General features: G+C 33.6%; 2 protein-coding genes and 1 pseudogene across 3 annotated transcripts; 2 read left to right on the top strand and 1 right to left on the bottom strand.

Annotated features, from left to right (window-relative positions):
- The first annotated feature begins 1,173 nt into the window (after window positions 1-1,173).
- LOC111291413 (HIPL1 protein-like) lies at window positions 1,174-6,011 on the top strand. The gene is made up of 7 exons (XM_022883133.2): window positions 1,174-2,155; window positions 2,302-2,459; window positions 2,890-3,687; window positions 3,760-3,976; window positions 4,323-4,501; window positions 5,016-5,257; window positions 5,423-6,011. Exons 1-7 carry the CDS (start codon window positions 2,065-2,067, stop codon window positions 5,811-5,813), a joined length of 2,076 nt encoding a protein of 691 aa, XP_022738868.2. The 5' UTR covers window positions 1,174-2,064; the 3' UTR covers window positions 5,814-6,011.
- A 3,251-nt stretch (window positions 6,012-9,262) lies between these two features.
- LOC111289234 (DDT domain-containing protein DDR4-like) lies at window positions 9,263-18,460 on the top strand. Its single transcript, XM_022880098.2, has 12 exons — window positions 9,263-10,157; window positions 10,249-10,359; window positions 12,523-12,609; window positions 12,716-12,753; window positions 12,830-12,911; window positions 13,632-13,738; window positions 13,909-14,065; window positions 15,993-16,085; window positions 16,182-16,305; window positions 16,533-16,575; window positions 16,899-17,081; window positions 17,158-18,460. Exons 1-12 carry the CDS (start codon window positions 9,708-9,710, stop codon window positions 17,888-17,890), a joined length of 2,208 nt encoding a protein of 735 aa, XP_022735833.2. The 5' UTR covers window positions 9,263-9,707; the 3' UTR covers window positions 17,891-18,460.
- Window positions 18,461-18,748: 288 nt separating this feature from the next.
- On the bottom strand, window positions 18,749-20,503 carry LOC111289235 (AAA-ATPase At3g28580 pseudogene; annotated as a pseudogene). The gene has a single exon (XR_016346524.1). The product of XR_016346524.1 is annotated as an AAA-ATPase At3g28580 pseudogene (transcript).
- Window positions 20,504-21,396: the final 893 nt, after the last annotated feature.

The raw sequence follows: 21,396 nt of genomic DNA, 5'->3' as shown, positions 1-21,396 counted from the left end.
TAATTAATTGTTATGTATATATTTTTTATATTTATGTAATTTTTTATTGAATAAGTATTTCGATCATAAATTTCAGTATTGTTTATGCTTCTATTTATATAATTATTTTTATTAAAAAATTATGCATTTACATATCTTTAAAAAATAATATTTATATGATTAAGGATCCAGGGGAAAATCCACTCTCCTATATAGAATTGAAAAATGAAAAACAAAAGGCTATTAACCCGAGCTAATGATACTTGATTTAAGCACAAGTTGCAAACCCAATAGTTTCATCAATTAAAGTAAGGTTTAGATTAATACTGAGTTGCTTTCTCAATAATAATAATAATAATAATACTGAGTTGCCCATGCCCACCATCAAATGACAAGTTGCTTCAGCTTCATTTTTTCTTGTCTGCACTAGGGATGGGAATTCAACCCGACCCCGGCGGGTTCCGACCCTACCCCACCCTATGAGGTCAGGTTTTTTTTTTGAATTTCGGGTCGGGTCGGGTAATGTTAAAAAATAATCGGGATCGGGTTTTAGGTATATCCGATCCTACCCGACCTGATATTATTTAAAAAATTATTTTTTAATTATTTATTTATATATATTTATATAATGATATTTTTAAATATTTATATTTAAAAAATAATATTTTTATTAATTTCGGGTCGGGTCGGGTTGGGTACGGATTATATAGTATCGAGTTCGGGTCGGGGTCGAGTATGAAAAAATAAAAAAAATTTCGGGTCGAGGTCGGGTTTATTGATGATGAAGTCGGGTCGGGTCGGGTTCGGGGCGAGCAAAACCCGCCCCAAACCCGACCCGATGCCAACCCTAGTCTACACGTTCAACAGTCACAACTTTTTTTTTGTAAGAAAAAATTAAGATAAATAGATTATTCAATCATTCATATTAAAATAAAATATGTTGTATATGATAATTTAAAATAAATTATTATAAATCATATATTTAAGATGATTTTAACAATTTAAAATAAATAATTACAGATCGTACATTTCAAATAATTTTAATAAATTTAAATATTTTTATAAAAAAAAACTTTTAACCAATTAAATCAATAATAAAATCACAGCTTCATGAGCCAATTCGTTCATTTATTCATTCATTATTCTATTCTTTTAGACAGAACATTATTGCAACATGTGATGGATCATGGATCCGTTTTCTTTTGTTGATCATCTAAAACGTCTCTTTCTCTCTATCTAAATTTGATACAAAAGTCTCATGTTGCTCGTCATATCTGTGTCTGTTTCTTCTAGTTTTGATGTCATCCCTGCTGTTAGCTCCCTCTTTCTTTTTTTATTTTTTATTTAAAAAAAAAAACCTTTTTGAATGATAATACTATCATGCTTTGTGGCTTGGTTTTTTTTTTTGGTTGGTGTTGGGTTTATTAAAAACAAATCAGCTTAGAAAGGTGCAGTTAACGTGGGCGCAAAACCCATGGAACCAACCAAGATCTATCCCCAAGTTTCTAACTTGGTTTTGTGGGCAAAAAACCAAGCGCATCCTTTTTTCAAAACTATCAAGTTTCACCTACTCTCTTTGATCTGTGATAAAAAAAGCTCAGAAAAGTCAACTAATGCATACTGCCCAGTTGTTGTCTCTATCTCTGACTGAAAGCTACGGATGATGAATTAGTGATATTTAACTTATGAAGTTGGAACAGAAAATGTCAAAAGCTTGTGTTCAAAAGGTAGGAAAGAAAGAGAGAAAAGTTGAAATGTGGCTTCCTTCTGGAAGGGTAGTTCAAGAAAATAAAGACTGATGTTAAGAAAAGGAGTTCAATTGATGTAGAATAAAATGATATTGAAAATGGGTTTCTTTTTGAAAGCTGAGTTAAGGAGATTTTGATATGGAGAGAGAGAGAGAAAGAGATGAGTTGGTCGGGATGCTGAAAGATGGAGTAGATAGGAAGTGGGAAGAATGTTCAAAAGAGGAAAACCATTTATTGTGTATAAACATATTTTGTAGCTGAAGTCAACTGAGTAGTATTTCTCTCAAGAATAAAGGGTGTCATAGCAATAGCTACAATTTTGTACCAATTTGGTGTGATGGAAGGTGTTTTTGCTCTTTTCTTCATCTTCTCCAACTTGCTGTTGATTCCACATCCCTCCTCTTCTTTTCCTTTGTGCACAAATTCTGGTAAGTTCTGCACCTAAAATTGGAAGTTGTTTGTTTCAGTTTCATGGAGTGATTAACCATTGTTATTTTTTTTTTTATATTTCTCCACTTATCTACCTGAAGTACCTTCTTTTTTTTTTTTCCTCGATTTTGTTTCTGTGGTGTAGAGGCACCTCTTACCTTGAACACCACATTGAAATTTTGTTCCTACAATGGAAGCAGCTGCTGCAACTCCACAGAAGATTCACAATTGCAGAAGCAATTTGAAGCTATGAACATCTCTGATCCCAGCTGTGCCTCACTTCTGCAATCAGTCCTCTGTGCAGTAAGACTTCATTTCTTCCATTATTTATTAAAGCGAAGAACTTGTACTGGTTTAATGCTTGATTCATGAGATTTGTTGTAGCCATCTAAAATGAAGCAAGTATTCTGCATATTGGGATGATTTTTTTCCTTATAGTTTTGAGTCAAAGTATTCTGCACTGATGGAAAAATGGAATATGAGGTTAAAATTACCTTTTAAAGATTGCATTATTTGCCGGTATATGGCTGTAGCTATAGGTTTCAAATCTCCTTTCCAATTATTGCTTGATCCCTCAAGCACAACAGAAATGACCATTTTCCGGAAATCTATAAGTAAAAGAAACCTACCATATGAGATTGAATATAGCTCTTGTTTTGTTACTTATTACTGTCTCTAATCAGTCCTCTGAGAAGGTTTTACCAAGTTTACTTCCTTTTATTATGATTTTCAGAGATGTGATCCATTTTCAGCAAAGTTATTCACAATTGATTCTGTGCCCCGAACGGTGCCTATCCTCTGCAACTCTACTGTTTCAACAAATTCATCTCAGTCTAACCAAGCAACAAATGATTTCTGCTCTAAAGCATGGGATAAATGTCAGAATGTATCTATATTAAATTCCCCCTTTGCACCTTCATTACAAAGGCAAGCTGGAGCACCTGTCAATTCGAATTTCACCAAATTGACAGAACTTTGGCAGTCAAAAACTGATTTCTGCAATGCCTTTGGTGGAGCATCTACTAATGAATCGGTTTGCTATGATGGCGAACCTGTTACACTAAATAAGACCGGAACTCCTAGTGCTCCACATGGTTTATGCCTTGAGAAAATTGGGAATGGAAGTTACTTGGATATGGTTGCTCACCCTGATGGATCAAATCGTGCATTCTTCTCCAATCAACCAGGTAAGATTTGGTTGGCGACTATTCCTGAAGTGGGATCGGGAAGAACATTGGAGCTTGATGAATCCAACCCCTTCATAGATCTTACTGATGTAGTTCATTTTGATACTACATTTGGGATGATGGGTATTGCATTTCATCCAAACTTTGTACAGAATGGCAGATTCTTTGCCTCATTCAATTGTGACAAGGTTACATCACCAGGATGTGCCGGAAGATGTTCATGTAACTCAGATGTGAACTGTGATCCCTCAAACCTAGGTTCAGACAATGGTGCCCAGCCATGCCAGTATCAGAGTGTTATTGCAGAATATACTGCCAACAATTCTGCAACCCAGCCTTCCTCGGTACACGTCTTTACACACTCAAAACTTATTTTTTTTAGTTCCAGGATTCTAATTGAATTATACCATTTTCAGGCAGAAAATGCTAATCCATCAGAAGTGAGAAGGATATTCACTATGGGCCTTCCTTTTACTTCTCAACATGGTGGACAGATACTTTTTGGTCCTAGAGATGGGTATCTATACTTTATGATGGGCGATGGTGGCGGTGGTGGTGATCCATACAATTTTGCCCAGAACAAGAAATCGGTGCTTGGAAAAATCATGAGGCTTGATGTAGATAATATACCAAGTGAGTACCAGTTTCAAGTGCTTTATAACTACAATTAGTTGCTTTGCTAGTTGGCATTTTCTGCTGCCTATTGCAGATATTCTTTTTATATGTTCTCCAACCCTTCTTTCTTTTAGACTGCACCATCCATAAATCAAGTTCTGCCCATGTACAAGTCTTGTGGAAACCTATTGATCTCCATTTATTTTGAAAATTGAGGCAATTAGAAAGTTTCAAAAACTCTGTATATATGGCATTCATGATAATCAAATATCTAGTTATTTCTGTCAGTGGATCAGCATGATTAAACTTGCATGATTCAGGTGCTTGTCATTCATTTCAACTGACACTCAATATGTGGTTCCAGGTGCAGCAGAAATTAATAGACTTAATCTATGGGGAAACTACTCTATCCCCAAAGACAATCCATTTAGCCTAGATGAAGAGTTACTGCCTGAAATATGGGCTTATGGATTAAGAAATCCTTGGCGCTGCAGTTTTGATTCAGAGAGGCCTTCCTATTTTATGTGTGGGGATGTTGGCCAGGTTTGACTTTTCTCTTCTGTATATCAGTCAACCAAAATAGTGTATTTGGATTAAAAAAATCTAGGCCCTCTATGCTTCCATTGTTCCTTTTCATTCAAGTTTAAGAATGAGAACTCTGCATGTTAAAGTGGCGTTCCCCTAAACCCTGCACTGGGTTTTCAGTTTCATTATTTTCAATTTCCAAGTGAATGCTCCATAAAGGAGACATCTAGCAATCCTCTTAAATTTTTTGTTTCCCGGCCTTTTGTCTTAACCATCAAATGAAGAGAAATTAATTAGTCAATCCTGCGTGGTGTGATTTTCTTGCAAACTGTTTGATGTTAGATCATTTTGAAGTTCCAACAATGCCTTTGACTTTAATCTGTTGTTGTGGTTAGGAACTTAGGATTAAATGTGGTATTTGATTACCATAACCGATGTCTTTGTTTCAATGAGATATGTAATATGTATGATCAAATTCTGAATTTAGAAAGTTTTTGTCAGTTTTGATAATTATAAATTTATAACCCTACAGGATTTGTACGAAGAGGTTGACATCATCAGCAAGGGCGGAAATTATGGTTGGCGTGTTTATGAGGGCCCATATCTTTTCAATCCAACATCATCACCTGGAGGGAATACATCTGCAAATTCCATAAGCCCCATTTTCCCAGTTACGGGATACAATCACTCTGAAGTAAACAATGAAACAGGATCAGCCTCAATTATGGGAGGCTACTTTTATCGGTCTAACACCGATCCTTGTATGTATGGAAGGTAGGTAACCTTTATTCATTGACCTATAAGAAAAAGAACTAGATGTTTGCACACAAGTTCTCTTGAAACGTTAAGTTTCCTTTTGTTTGTTTTTTCAGGCAGCTGAGCCCATCAAACTCTTCATGATCTCTGATTAATTCTTGCTAACGCTTGTGTGTTTTTCAGGTACTTGTATGCAGATTTATATGGTGGTGCAATATGGGCAGCAACTGAAAACCCAGAAAATAGTGGCAACTTTTCGACTAGCTCCATTGCTTTTGGTTGTGCAAGATACTCTCCTATACAATGCACCACTGTGCCAGAAAGTGCCCTTGCAGCGTTGGGTTACATTTACTCATTTGGGCAGGACAATAGCAAAGACATCTACTTGCTAACCAGCAGTGGTGTTTATAGAGTTGTGCCCCCGAGTCGATGCAATTACACTTGCTCAAAGGAAAACGTTACTGCAGTTTCAAGTCCAAGTCCTACTAGTCAACCACCATCACATGCAAACCAGTTGAGTCCGACAAAAGTCCTACTATCTGCTTTGTTGCTGCTTTTCCTAGCTGTTGCCTAACATTTCTTAACGGCTTTATGTATTGACCAGATTATTGTTCTGTAAAACGCTCTGTTTTTTTTTTTTTTTGTTTTTTGGCTCAATAAAAGAGTTGTATTAATTGCTTTAAAATTATCTATTTTCTTCAATAAAAATGTTTACCAACATCTATTCTTTTATGTATATATATAAATAGATAGATTAAAGATTATAAATAAATTATAAAATATTGCTTAGGGTTTTTTTTTTTTTTCCAAATGAGGTTATAGGATGCAAAAAATGATTGTAAGATGTTGAAATTTGAATTTCACCTTTTAAAAGTATTTACATAAATTAATTAAGTTATGCTTTGGGTTTATATATATATAAGTTATTTTATTTATTATTATTATTGAATTTCTTATAAATATTGGAAGGCTAATAGTTGCATGACTTGTTGATAGAATATTAGATTATTAATTTTAATAATAAAATTTTAAATAGTGACAACTTCATATACCAAAAAATATATATATATATATATTGCATTAAATAGTGGAAAGAGGGGGTGTTTGATTTGGCCCATGTAAAAACTTTTGCTTCAATAAAAAGTGTACATGTTCCTACATCTTTCCATTGAGTTCAATTTTTTTTTTCCAAAACTATAGTTTTCATCATCAACATATAAAATCCTACCATAAGTACAAATTTATCCATGGATTGGAGTGCTTGTCAAACCTGATTGAAGTCGAATTTTGAACAAAATTTTTTTCAACTTAAGCACGACTTAATATTTATTTTTATTGAATTTAATCTTAAAATATATTTTAAAATATTAATATAAAAATAAATTTTAAATATTTAATTAATATTTTAACACAAGTAATGAGCTAAAACCAAAATAAATATTTATAGATAAATCTGATCAAATCTTGAACAAAATAAGTGTCGATCAAGGTTTTTTACCCAACCCAATTCGACCAGTTTAAGGGTTTGTTTGGATTTCACTAAAGCATTAATACAGCGTCATTGCAGGTTTTTTCTTTTTGCAATCGCACCATTCAATGTTGTTTGGATAGCATGCAATATAGTTTTTAATTGCACTGGAGCATCAACTTTTTACTGGAGCAAAAAGGTTTTGTGAGCAACTGCACCGATCTTTTTTACTGTTCTACCCTGTTTTCTCTTCATTTATTTTTTATTTTTTATTTTTCATGTTATTATTATTTTTAATTATTTAAATGATAAATAAATATTGTTAATTTTTTAAAATTTGTAATTTATTTTTATTTTTACTTAAATATTTTTAAATTATTTATGTTTATGAACTCTCTCATTATTTATATAAAAATAATTTAATTTTTAATTATTTATTAATATTATAAATATCAAATAATTAAAAAAAATTTATTGCACATAAATCTTAATATATGTCTTTAATAGTCATTTTGCTATTTCACTATACTTAATCTTACCATTATCATTATGTTTGTATTCAAATATATATTTTATCATCAATTTTAATATCATAATTACAATACTTAATCTCATTAATTAATTTCACCACTATTATTGTTTTTAATTTTATTGTTTATCTAAATAGATCTTAAAGCTCTATTTAAATGGATGGTAAACTTGATTATAATGAAATTAAAATTAATAATAATTATTATTATAATTAAAATTGAAATTTTTTATTATAACTAAAATTGGAAAAAAATTTAAATAAAAATTTTATACCAAATAAATATCACTAAATTTTATGGTACTATTAAATTCAAATATTAATTTTAAAAAAATTTTATTTAATATAATTTTTTATCAAATTTATTTTTTAATTATAATTATAATAATTATTATTATTTTTAATCTCATTATAATTAATTTTACTTTCCATTTAAATGGAAGTTAAATCACATCACAACTCGAGTGCGATGAGATTCACCTTTCGAACGGAAGTTAATTGAACTAGTCACATATTTCGGTGTCTTGACTTCGAGGCAGTAACAACAACTGCAATATATCAAGTCCCAGTTGTGCACCCTAGGACAGAACCTCCAATGGCTAACCCAGATTTTTTTTTTCTCTTTTTTTCGTGGACTAGAAGAAGGATTTATCTTGGCTCGCAAGATTTTTATTAGATAAAAACTTTTGTGTTGAGAAATTTTTTATTTTTTATTTGATTTTTATTTAAAAATTGTGAAATAATAATATTATTATTATTTAATATAATAAATATATTTTACTATTATATAATAAATTAATAAATAATGAACTAATAAATAATAAATTTTATTCTTTTGTAATAAAAAAAATAAATATTATTATATAAAAATTTTTAGGGCATTATTTTATTAATTAACAAAACATAAATACATAAAATAATAAAAAAGATAAAAAAATATTATTTGATATATTACTATTATTTTTATTAATTTTTAATTATTTATTAATAAAATTATTATTTAACATAAAAATAATTTAATATTTTTTAATTATTTATTAATTTTATAAATATTAAATAATTTAAAACTTCGACTTAAATTCACATTTTAATCTAATATTTCAATAATTATTTTTTTCTCATTATAATATATCTCATCATCACCATTATTTTTATATCAAAATTTTAATTTTACTCCTACAATAATTAATTTTTATTTTCAATATTTGAAATAATATTTTTATAAGAATTTATGGGTGGCAAATATTCAATCTCAACTCCAATGTTAAACAAATTCACACCACAAACAAATTAACTTAATCACTGTAGATTTAAGTTACTAGTTGACATTACATATGTAGATCAATGTTATTATGTTAGCATTAAAAAAATTTACTAACCATCCAAATACCATTATGTATAATAATTAAATAATGTTTTCAAATGAATATATTTACATATTTTCTTTTGGATCGTTCAAATAGTAGATATTTAAAAATAATAATGATAATAATAATAATAATAATAATTTAATTTAATTTTAAAAATAATTATATAAATTAATTTAATTAATATTTAAAAATTTAAAAAAAAAGTTGCATATTTCAATGGATAGTAAAGTTGGTGAAAATTTATTACGGGGAAACTAAGTACGCCCCTAAATTTGGGTTGTATATATTGTAATGAATGGAAAGAGGGTCTGTCTATATAGGAAACAAGAGAAACCTTTATACAATCAACAAATTTAACCAAAATTAATCAAATAAAAAAAATTATTGAAGTAACCCAACTTGTCAGTTGTGTTCAATACAAGTGAATAGAATTTAAAACTCTAATTTAAAAATTATAAATTAAAAGGATGAAACAAAGACCGACTCACCCTTGGTTTCCAAAAGGGAAAATTCGAAAGAAAACCCAGCAAAATAAAAAAAAAAAAAAAGAAAAAGAAAAAGAAAGTAAACATAATTTACCCAAGGTTAAAAAGTAAAAAGTAAAAATAGTAAACCCCAACTTCGTACCACATGCCCAGGTATTGTCGTCCCCCTGGTTTTCTTCCCCCAAATCCCTCTGCCTTTCCTCCCAATCCCCATCCTCGCTCGGCTTCCTCCTTCCTTTCCATCCAACCAAACAGAAAATTCCCCCAATATAAAAAAATATTTATATTAATTAATATTAATATATGATGAAAAATAGAAGTGAATGAATGAAGGATGGTTTGGACCTTTGCTTCTCCTTTCTTCTTCACTCCTCTTAACCCAAACAAACCTCCATCATTAAACACATCCTAAATTCTTTTTTTTTCCCTCTTTTTCTTAATTTTTTAAACTTTGATTCTGATCCTGATAATAATAATAATATTGTTATTATTATTATTATTATTATTATTATTATTAATTCCTTTCTCCCTATCTTTCTTCGGAATGCGAATCTACTACGCTTAGTCCCACCGTAACTACCCTAAAGCCTTCAGCCCGATCTCTCCCTTTTCCGCCATGTCCCTCGATTCTTCCCCTTCCCTTCCGATCCCTCTCGACCCACCTCAAAACCACACCTTTCCTGCCCAAAACGACAGCCCCACTACGCAAACCCCGGAATCCACCACTGACGCTAACGCAACGCTAACGCCGACCCCTCCCTTAACGAGGAGCAATCGCCCCTCGCGGGCTTGTACAATCCGAGCCGCTCAACGGCTCTACGAGAAGCAACAGCAAGCCGCGATTGAGCGGCGGCAGAAACCGGCGAAGAAAGAGCAGCAGCACCACCAATATCAGCAGCAGAAGCAACACAAGGACGAAAATGATGGTTCTTCGTCGCCGCAGCAGCAATGCAGCGGTATTACCAAGATCGTTACTCCTCTAGTGGGGCCGCCGGAGCCATCGCAGTTGCCTAGGTGGAACATTCGGTCTATGTGGGAGTTAGCTTCAGTACTTAATTTCTTGCATGTAAGCTCAATTCCTTGTGTTGTGTTGTTTTTATTTATTCATTATGAAGCTTTGGTTTTTGTTGGGAACTAATGGGTTTTGAGTGTAATAGGTTTTCAGGCCGCTTTTGAACATAGCTGGGGAGTTCTCGGTGGAGGAGCTTGAGACAGCTTTGATTACACCTAATGATACTTTGGGAGATATTCATATTCCTTTGTTAAAGGTTGCTTCTTTTTCTCTTCAACTCTTAAAAAGTTTGATTTTATTTTTGGCTGCTTTAAAACTTACTTTTCCTGTATGTGTTTTTTTTTTTTACATGGTTATTGGCATTACTTTAGTCCTTATTGAGGCAATGTGTTCTTTTTAGAGTCTGACTTTTCGTTTAGCAATATATTTATTAGTTTGAATGATATGCAAGAGTATAAAATTTTACTAAGTACTTTGAAAGTGGTAGCGCATGTGTTGGATGTTTATAGAATCTATCTTGAATTATGGCTGTCTTCAGTTAAGAATTTAATGTCCTTAGGAAATTATTGGAATGCAAGTCTTTTCATGGGATGTTGTTATAGGAGCTTTTTTGCTTTTATATTCAAGTGCAATGATTGGGCTCTTTGAGAGCTGTAGCTATTGATGAATCCCAGGAAATCATTGTATAACACATAAATCGACTTTTTTCCCCTGGAAGGTGATCTTCATCTTCTTAGGTCTCTGATTTCTTATATTGGCTGAATGAAGTTAAAAAGAACTTGGAAAACAGTTAAATGAACAAGTTGTATAACACATAAATCGACTTTCTTCCCCTGGAAGGTGATCTTCATCTTCTTAGGTCTCTGATTTCTTATATTGGCTGAATGAAGTTAAAAAGAACATAGAAAACAGTTAAATGAATAAATTGTCTCCTTTGGAATATTTATGATTCAGGTGACTCTATATGTTCTCACATGAGAAAAACTTGATTTTTCGTCAAAAAGGTTGAATTTTGAATGTATTATCAATTGAAACCCTTGAACACAAGATATTGTATCTTTACCGGAGCATTAAATTAAAGAATTGAATTGTTTATTTTCTTGAGTTATGATTTAGAAAACAACCTAATGAATTAATCTTTGTGCTTTCTTGGTTGAATTTTTGGGTAAACTTTTCAATGATCTAGAAACAGACAAGAAAAAGGGAGAGTCTTGAGTTTTTTTTCTTTTTTGGGTGTCATATGCTTTTAACCACTTCTTTCTTTTCCCCTTTTAGACCTGAAATGATTTGCATTCAGACTTTTATTGTACTATTAAACTCTTATATGGTTCTGAGCATCAGTGTATATAGCTATGGAGAGCCTTCAGGCATTGACTGCATCAGTCTTTTTGTACAAATGATTAAATTCGGTAACCCATCTTATTCACTTATGGCCTTTTGGTACCACTTCCAGTCCAAATCAGCTGCTGTTCCGGGGCTTCTGGCAGATGCCTGAGTATGGTGAAACATCAAGAAAGAAAAAATGATGTCATGCAATGGTTCTGTTTAGGTTATGTTTTTTTTGGCGAATTTATGACTAGATGACATATTGGATGTTTGTAAATGAGATTCATACTTTTATGGAAGCAAACATGGTGAAATGTATGATTGCTTTGAACAATGATATCAAGAGTTAATAAGTGGATGGTAGGAGCTTCGATGAGTTTTATATTATAATCCAATGTTTTCCATAGGTGTGATGGCTTCACTGATTCACTATAGAGTTTTCTCGAAAGGCTTGTGGATGGCTTCATGTATGAAAAGTAAAGACGTTCAGTGATGCTAAGTAGTTGTTAGGTAGGCTCTATTGTTGGTAACTGAATTAAATTGCCAGTAATATATTCTAAATCCTAAACTATGTTCATCTTTGTAGTTGGACTGAAATTGTTTATAAGTGGTGGTAGGTTGTGTAAATTATTGGAACCTCATCACATGTAAGTCAGCTTGGTTCTAATATATATCATTTCTATAGTTCCTGGCTGCCAGCTGCCTGGGTTTGGTTGCCTGCAGTACTTGTGTCTTCCATTTGTGTATAAGACAGTTTTTTGTGGCAAAATGTGCATAAGAGATTTGTATGTTTGTGCAATTCAAGCATTAAAAGGATATACTTTGCTCTCAGAATGAAATGAACCCTAAAGCATTATGGCTGTTTACACTTGTTTGTGATTAGAGAAAAGAATTGTAGGTTACTTTTAATGTTAATTGTCTATGTATTTGTTGGCTAAGAAGTATTTACGATTATAAATGGGACTTACTTAATGTATGATGCTGATTTCTGTTGAATTTGTTAATTTCAATGGCTTGCTTGAAATCTACTACATTAAAAGTATCATCACTTGTTTTTGCAATTACAATGGCTTAATAATATAATCTATCGCAGGCAATCCCTCCAATTACTAGGATGGCCCTTACACGGGATACCTGGGTTACTGTTCTTTGCAAAAAATTAAGGGACTGGTGGCTTTGGGTAACTTGACCTCTCTAGTCCTTTTATTTGTGTTTAATAATATTGCGGAATACACAGCTTACAAATATATTTAGACAATATTCATATAAATTCTGCATTTTTGCAGGTTGCAGATGGGGATCTTCCCATTGTTGCTGCACACGGGTGAGTTGCCATGCATCTTTGGATTGCTTTAACTTTTAATGCTTTTATTGTTTCTAAATGAATACTAATTTGTTAGGGTGGAGGTTGAATTATACAAGTCACTTGATCCTGGAGTTCGTGTTGTGATCTTGAAAGCGCTATGTGACATTCGTGTTGAGGTATGATCATCATCAATAAATTGTCTTTTAACTCTTGATTGTAAACGCTTGATGCTTCTCTTATCTTGATCTCGACTTTGATTTCCTGTTAATATTATATTATAATTTTGAGGGTAGCATCAAGTCTATTCATGTAATATTGGTGGCACTAATATTTATGTTTGCAGTTATTTCAAATGAGTCCTGAGTGGCAGAATTCCTGTAGCTAAGGATGGGATACTTTGGATATTTGGACACCACTTGACCTTATCTGGGACCTGCAGTACAGTTGCATTTTATTAACCATTGATGCACTAACATGCTGGTCTATACAGTTTTTTCTATACATTTTTCACAGTTGTTGTCATGTATATGAAGGCTTCCTTCTCTTTTAAAACCTCACATTAAAAAAATTTTGCTATCAACCTAAGCAAATAAATAGCTTATCCTTAGTTCCTTACAATGATTTTTAAATATAAATGTCTTAATTTTCTATGTTGTTCTGATAGACTCATTATGGATAAGTTATGCAACTTTTTCTCTATTGAATGGTTGATTAATTGGAGATATGTATTTTTTTCTTTTCCAATTCTATGTGATCTTAGGTCATATTTTCAAACTAATGTTATATCTTTGGAGCTTGCTCAGAGATGTGATATCTGTTATTCTGTGTTTGTGCTTTTTTCTGTAAATCTATTGTTTCGATTAGTGAGGGAGTTGAATCCAAGTGATCTTTTTCAGCAAGAAGACATCCGGAACTACATTGACAACTCAATTAAACATGGTGTTCAACTTTCAGCCTTTCGTAAAGAACGTATTGGAGGTGATTCTCAGGGAATTAATTACTGGTAATGTCTCTGGGCTTATTGAAAAGCTTCAACTAAGCTTCTATATGTTTCCTCCTTGTTTCTTCCTTATTTTGAGTGTTGCACTTGGTAAAGAATTTATATTAGTTTTTTGTTGTGAAGATTTTCTGCTGGGCGTTATTGTGTAAGCTATTTGTTTGTTGTTTGCACAGGTATGAGGATGATCCAGTCATTGGTCATCGCTTATACCGGGAAATAAGGAAAGTTGAGTTGAAGAAAGCAAAGATGAAAGGTTCCCATGTCCCTAATAGTGCAACATATCTGTGGGAAACAGTTGCAACAAATTTGGAAGAATTTCAAGAAGTTTCTGTAAGTTGCTTTAATGGTCCGTCCTTGCGTATGTTTTCTGTCTGTGGATAATCTTCACCTTTAATACTAATTAAGATTGTCTTAACAAATTCCCAGTAAATCATTTTCCAATGTTTGAAATTTATACATAATTCTATATATAAACACAGCAATCTATGATGTTTCAAACTGGGATGTAAAAGTCTGCCTATTTGCCTTGTTCTGAAATGGAGCTTTGATACATTCATGTTGTATGTATATATATATTTACACACACACAGACACATGAGTAGGGATCCCCTTACAATAGTGTAAGAGTTAAACACTTTTGTGATCCTTGGATCAAAATTAAATCCATAACACTTATGCTTAGCCATTTTGATCCAAGGGTCAAAAAAATGTGTAACTCTTACACTAGTGTAAGTGGATCCCTCCTCTCTCTCTCTCTCTCTCTCTCTCTATATATATATATATATATATATATATATATATATATATATATATATATATAGACATGCACCCAGAGTTATGCTGCATTGGTTGAACTGCATAATACATGTGTTATTATGAGTTCATATACTGCTCCATAATGTCAAAAATTAGAGAGCTTGCTTTTGAGCAGTGTTTTGTTGAGTTTTCATGGTTCATTACATTTGATGCTCCTTAAAAGTTGATGGGATTTAATAGAAAACGGCCAAATGGATTCATGCACCATAATGTCTATCCTCAAGGCAAACTTGGCTGAAGCATGGACATTAGACCATATTGTTGCTCTTTCCTTTAACATGGCTCAAAGAGCAGTATCTGGACCTAGTATGTGTCTTTGTAGCCAACTCAACCTTCAGAGTAGGCAGGATGTACCAAATCATAATGTTGTTTGTATAAGGTAGGAACACTCAGAACATCACCCTCCACAATGATGTCATGTTGTCCCTATCATCTAGCTGAAGGCAAACTATTCGATACAGTGGCAACCTCTATGAGCGGGGTCTATGAAAACTGGTTTTTGGAGTAACATTGCAATGGCAAATTGTGAGAAGTGGTTAAGGGAATTCCTGCTGACAATGAGAAAAGATATTGAAATTTAGGAGCTATGTTATTGAAGTTTTAACCTACTAACCTTGAAGTGGTTTGGAGTTCACTAGAGCTAAGGAATAGCCACTAGAGATTACAGATGGATGATGCTTTAAACAATGGCTTTAACAATATGGAGCAGGGCACTAGGTGTTTGGTTGATTGCATGGGTTTCAGAAGAGTATGTCTGTGATTCTTCGTACTTCCAAAGTTAGAAATGAGGTAGGAAGCAGGCCACGTATCATTTTATTGGATGCTGTTTTCAGGCATGTTTACTGTGGCTCCTTATTCTCCCATTGCTGTTTTTGCCTTATTTGAAGGCAATAACAAACATAATGATGATAGTATTCTGATCTACAACAAATTCAAGTTGATGAGTTACATATCTACCTTGCTATGTCTAAAATTGCTGAGAAGTTTCATTCTTCATTTATGTACTTGGTGAGTATTATTGTTATATAATTAAAGATGCCATTATCCAGCTTTGATCCATGCATGTCAGTAGTGCTGAAGTTCCCAGTAGTTTACCTTCGCAGATTTTTTGGAGGGGAATCATAACAAAATGGTTCTGATTGAGAGAATTAATCTCATTGTCTGAATAGCTTGCATTGCCCACCACTTTCTCTAGACCTTCAAGTTATAATGTTAAATTGTTGTCATTAGCAAAATCTTTAGTGGCATTTGTTATGATGTGGTCAACATGTAAAATTTATTGTCATATGGAACTTTGGATGACAAAGATATTCCATCCACCTACTTGTGATGAAGTGAATATTTTTGTGTATCTTAAAAGTTGGTTGCTATTTGCTAGAAATGCAAAGTTTTTATTATTTGATACTATGATTCATATTATCTTGTCCATCTGCTGCTGCAGGAGAAACTTTTTGCCAGTAAAAATAGAACGGAGTCTTCACTAGGGAAGAAGTTAAAGAATGACATGCTTCCTGAGATTGAAAAAGAACACAAGGTACCTAAAAGTTGCTTCTTGTCATTAAGCAGCACAACTGTTACTCTCTCTTGAGGTAAAAACTGTTTCTTAATCCAATTCTTTCTATTGGTTCAGAGAAAGGAGAGGTTACTGAAAAAACAACATAGACAAGCTCTTCTTCTTAATAACTTCTTGGTTGTTGATGGGCTTGCTCCAGGACGCTCACTTCGTGACAGAAAACCTGTCACTTACACATTTGGTAAGGAACATCAAAGTCCAACATGTCTTCTTTTTCACTGGATTTTTGCTGTGTTAATTACAAAAGTTTTCCAGTGGTTTTTGGTTCCTAGCCATAAATATGGGCAGAATTAATATCAACTCTATGATACGAAGTAAATTTAAACTGACTTATGTTGGTACCATTAGCATTCAGATTCTTGGTGAATGATTGTATCAGAGCTGATATAGTTTCTTATGGTTTTGCAGATGATTATGATCGGTCAATAAATGAGGCCATTAAGATTACCAAGTATGTATAACCTAGACATATTCCAAAACCCTTTGATTATATATATATATATATATATATATATATTTGTAGGGATCCACTTGCATTGGTGTGAGTGTTACATACTTTTTTAACATTTGGATCAAAATTAACTCTGTAACACTTATACTTAGCCATTTTGACCCAATGGTCAAAAAAATGTAGCACTTACACTAGTGTAAGTGGATCCCTCTTCCATATATGTATGTGTATGTTTTATATATATATATATATATTTCCTTGTGATCTTCTGTGCTTGTATTTTCTGCTCTTGATATAGTTTCTCACTGTTGACTATCTGTCAGGCGGAAACCACCATCACCAGATCCCCTCAATGTAAGAGATGTTGCCAAGCCTGAACCTTCTGCAAACGGTAAATTGAGTGGTCCTTCACATGCCTCTGAACAGGACAATGACATCCTACTGTCCCCCAAATCACCCGAATATGATGATTTTGATGATAATAAATCTGGGGAATTGGATCGTAGGTATGATAAATTTCAACTGCTGTTAAGGCATTGTCATTGTAAAACTTTGATCTAATTTTTATATGATCATTTGTAGCAATCGGCGGAGGCAGAGACCTCAACGATATTCAACGAAGGAGTTTGTTGAAGCTGTTTCAGATAACGAGGCAGACTTTGACAGTGATGATGATATAGTTGGAGAAGCTATATATGATGAGGAATACCTGAGAAAACGAAAACGGAGAAGGCAATCCAGCAGCTCAGAAGGAGATGAGGAATATGGTTGGGAAGAGGAAAATGCTGAAGAAGAGGAGGAAGAAGAAGAGGATTCCTTAAGTATCAGTGAGGACAGTGATGAGGGCCCAAAATTCAAGAAATTGCCAGGCCGCACTCGGAGAGAAACTAAATTAAGGTCAGTTGATGAGCTTCAGTCAGGTCTAAGACGTAGTAAAAGAGCCACCAGGAATCGTATTGATTATAGACAGTACGAGCTGTCAGAATCTGAAACAGAATCAAAAGCTGAAAAGTCTAATCCGTCAGATGAACACTCAGATGCAAGTGAGAATGAGGAGTATTCGGAAGGAAGTCAAGATTCCAATGGCAGTGATGATGACCAGGAAATGAACGTTGATCCACTCGTGGAAGTTGACTCCGAGACAGTACAGAAAGAGCAAAGCCAGCAACCTGAGCAATCAAATGGCCTTGGGCAAGATGAAGAGGTTGTTGTGCGAAAAAGACGCTTCCTTGACCTAAACGAGCTTGCTCCTGGTTCTGGTTTTGATGATGGTCCCAATACAATAATGAAAGATGATAACAGAGATGATTTCTAGAGCTTCCATCTCTGCTGAAGAGCAAGGGTTGTAATCTTCTCCTGGGGAAGCAAAGTGTATGATAGTAAAATTTATAAATTTTGCCATAAGCCTATGGATGAATTTAGGGTCGGCATTCCTCCGAGGCTCTACACTACCTTGATGCAATTCATTCAGGGTTTGCAGCAGGGAAGCAACATGATGAGAGTTCTATAGATTAGGTAGTCATTTTTTAGCATGCCCACATTGAAAGAAACCTACAGGCAGGTCGATGGGGATTAGGGAATTCGTTCGGAGATCTTTAGCTTACCGATCAATGTACAATAACCTTATAACTAATATTGTAACTGTGAAAAAATTGGCTTTAGATGTCAAGCCCTCTAGTTTTAATCTTTTATCACCCTCTGCGCTTCTGGGTTGGTTGGATCCCACCGAAAGTATTATTGGGTTTTCTCTTCATTGTAATGGAACCATCCTCCCACAAAGGTATTAGGAGTTTTCTTACTCAAATTGCTGTGTAATATTCCTTTGTTTTAACACTCACCTTCGTTTCGGGATTTTGGTTACTTTATCTACTTTTGCATTTGTTAATGCCTTTTTTTCTTTTATCTTAGTGTAACCATCTCCCTTCAGGAAAATGAGGTTGATTTACCTCAACAATGAAGAATAACAAAGTTCAATTTACCCGTTCATTAGTTTTTCACTCTGTAAAAACTACCATAATTGTTATTACATTGTGCTGAATTCTGACATGTTTTTCCTGAACATCCATATTATGGTCAAGTTGCCTAAATAAACCTGCTTGTGTAACCACTACCCATTCTAATCACTAGATGAACGTGGTAAATAGAATTCCTTCTAATAATCACTGCATGAATCTGGAATCAGTAAAATTTTGTTTTGAAATCAATCTGGAACCTGGTTACATCATTGGTTCACTAAGGCTTCTCTGTCACATTGTTCTCTTGGGATTGAGCAGCATTTTCATTGGCAGGAACAGGATCCTCAATTTGCTTGGAAGTTGTTTCTTCCTGCTCTGCTATCTTTCTGTCTGCTTCTTTGTCTGCGGTCCTTTTGACAGCTTCTTCCTTGGCTTCCTCAAGAGCTTGAATCAAGCTTGAAAGACATTTCTCAACATTGTCGAACGGAGACTTGGGCATCAGGTTCTCTGCAACATCTGCAGGTGTGATGTCGGTCTCCTTCATCAAAGTATGAACTGCATCAAACATTGGATGAGTTTCCAGATTCAGATAATTCTTTGCAAGCACTTTGAATCCCTCAAACGTACAGTACGAAAGCTCAATATGTTTGTCCATCCTACCCCTTCTTATCAAAGCCGGATCGAGCTTCTCCACATAATTGGTGGTGAAGACGATCAACCTCTCTCCCCCGCAAGCAGACCAGAGTCCATCTATAAAATTCAATAGCCCTGAAAGAGTCACTTTGCTGCCGCCTTCTTCCTTTGGTTCTTTCCTCTCTTTATCCATCTTTTCCTTCTCATCTTCCGAAGGTTTCTCCGCTTTCTTCTTCCTTTGACCTGTAAGGTCAAGCGAGCAGTCTATATCTTCAATTACTATAATGGACTTACTGGTTGTCTCAATCAACAGCTTCCTCAGCTCTGTGTTATCCTTCACAGCAGTAAGTTCAAGATCATAAACATCATAATTCAACAAATTAGCCATTGCAGCAATCATAGTCGATTTCCCAGTCCCTGGAGGCCCATAAAGAAGATAACCTCTTTTCCAGGCCTTCCCAATCCTCGCATAAAATTCTTTACTCTTGCTAAAAGTCACAAGATCTTCAATAATCTCTTGCTTCCTATCTGGCTCCAACGCCATTGTCTCGAATGTTGCCGGATGCTCAAACACAATATGACTCCACATAGTCTGCTTATAGCTTGGCCACTTATATCCAGGACTATTGGTATAAAGCTTCCTCTGCCTGTTTCTCACCCTGATTTCCTTCCCTTCCTTCACCACATGTTCCAAGTACGCCCCAGTTATCATCTCCCTGTACCGCTTGTGAAATGTAAGCCTGTAATACCTTTTCTCCTGTTCCGGATAATATGACATAGGCCTGGTTGGTGACACAACTTTGCTTGCAACCCACCAGACTTTAGCACCTCTGAACTCATCCGTCACCCTCTCATACTCATCCATGCTCAGAACCAAGTTGGTACTATCTTTCCCCATCTCAGCTTTAAGCCTTTTTGCAGTCTTGGAAGAGTTGGCACTGAGATAAGCCTCAACAGCAACATATGCCTCACTGCGCTTGAGGTGATCTCCAGTGAACTCATGGATTGAAATCTTGACGTATGGGTAGAAAACCCCCATGATTCTCTGTGTATATTTTTCAAAGTAATAGCGTACCTCGTAAGGGCAATATTGCCGAACTATAGCCCACACGAACATGATGCTGGCAATGGTTGAGCCCAATGTTGTCCACATCTCAGTCATTGTTGAGGGCACCATCTTCCTCAGTTTTTCTTTGCTCTCTTTTCAGCTCTGGGCTTAATGCAAAATTCCTTTTTCTTTTCTCTTTTGTTTTTTCTGTAGCCCAAGGCAATGGCTGGCCTTTCTATAGGTTGTATCTTTTGCTTTCTGTCTGGTTCTTTGGCTAATGAGTACTTGAAAAAAAAAATGTTAGAACAAGAGAACAAGAGTTGGTATATAAAATGACAAATGATTGCACGTTTTCAACAAACAAATTGTAGATGACGGGGAAAAAAAGATAAAATACATAAAAATGATGATAGAAAAAAATATTTTACTTTGTAAATATATTATTGATTAAATTTGGTAATTATGATATAATAATTTATATATTTTATATATATTTGACACAAAATAAATATATTATTTATTAAATTTATTATTAAAATATTATTAATTTGTTGACTTTGTTATTAAGATTTAAAATTATCATGTCATTTACTTATAATTAAATTATTACTTTAATTTTATCCGATATCTCAATTATTAGAATTTGAAATTTTTTTTAACGTGATGAGTATTTCAAAATTTTCACCAAGATTAAATCTTAATTTCCAAAAAACTTTTTTTCCTTAATTGCATTAATTTTTATATTTTTTTAAAATTTTTTTACTCAAATACAGAGATAAATGATAAAATTTATGAAATCCTCTCGCATAGAAAAAAACAAACTACTGTTCTTTGGATTTAGTTTGAAAATTTTGATTGATGTGGTCCAAATTTGATCGGTGAGGGTGTCAAGGGCATGAGTGTGAGTGGAGAGGGGTCCTAAAAAGTCAGAGCCTAGGCCTAGGATGATCAATCAATCAAGTCAAGCATTTAAAGAACCATCGACTTTGATTATTGAGTTCTAAACCAATATATGGGTCCTTAAACTGGCTGTACTAAATTATAACCTTTGTCCTTTGTCTCTAAAACTATTCTATATAATTAATAATTAATGAAAAAAAATTTAAATTTAAATTTTTTTGAATTTTTAGGATATTATTCTTATTCTTGTTTAAACATTATCACAATTTTTTTTTTAATTTATAA

The sequence above is a fragment of the Durio zibethinus genome, chromosome 11 (assembly GCF_047325235.1).
Source record: "Durio zibethinus cultivar Kanyao isolate XHJ-2024 chromosome 11, ASM4732523v1, whole genome shotgun sequence".
NCBI classification, from domain to species: domain Eukaryota; kingdom Viridiplantae; phylum Streptophyta; class Magnoliopsida; order Malvales; family Malvaceae; genus Durio; species Durio zibethinus.
This window is presented reverse-complemented; position numbering and strand designations above follow the sequence as displayed.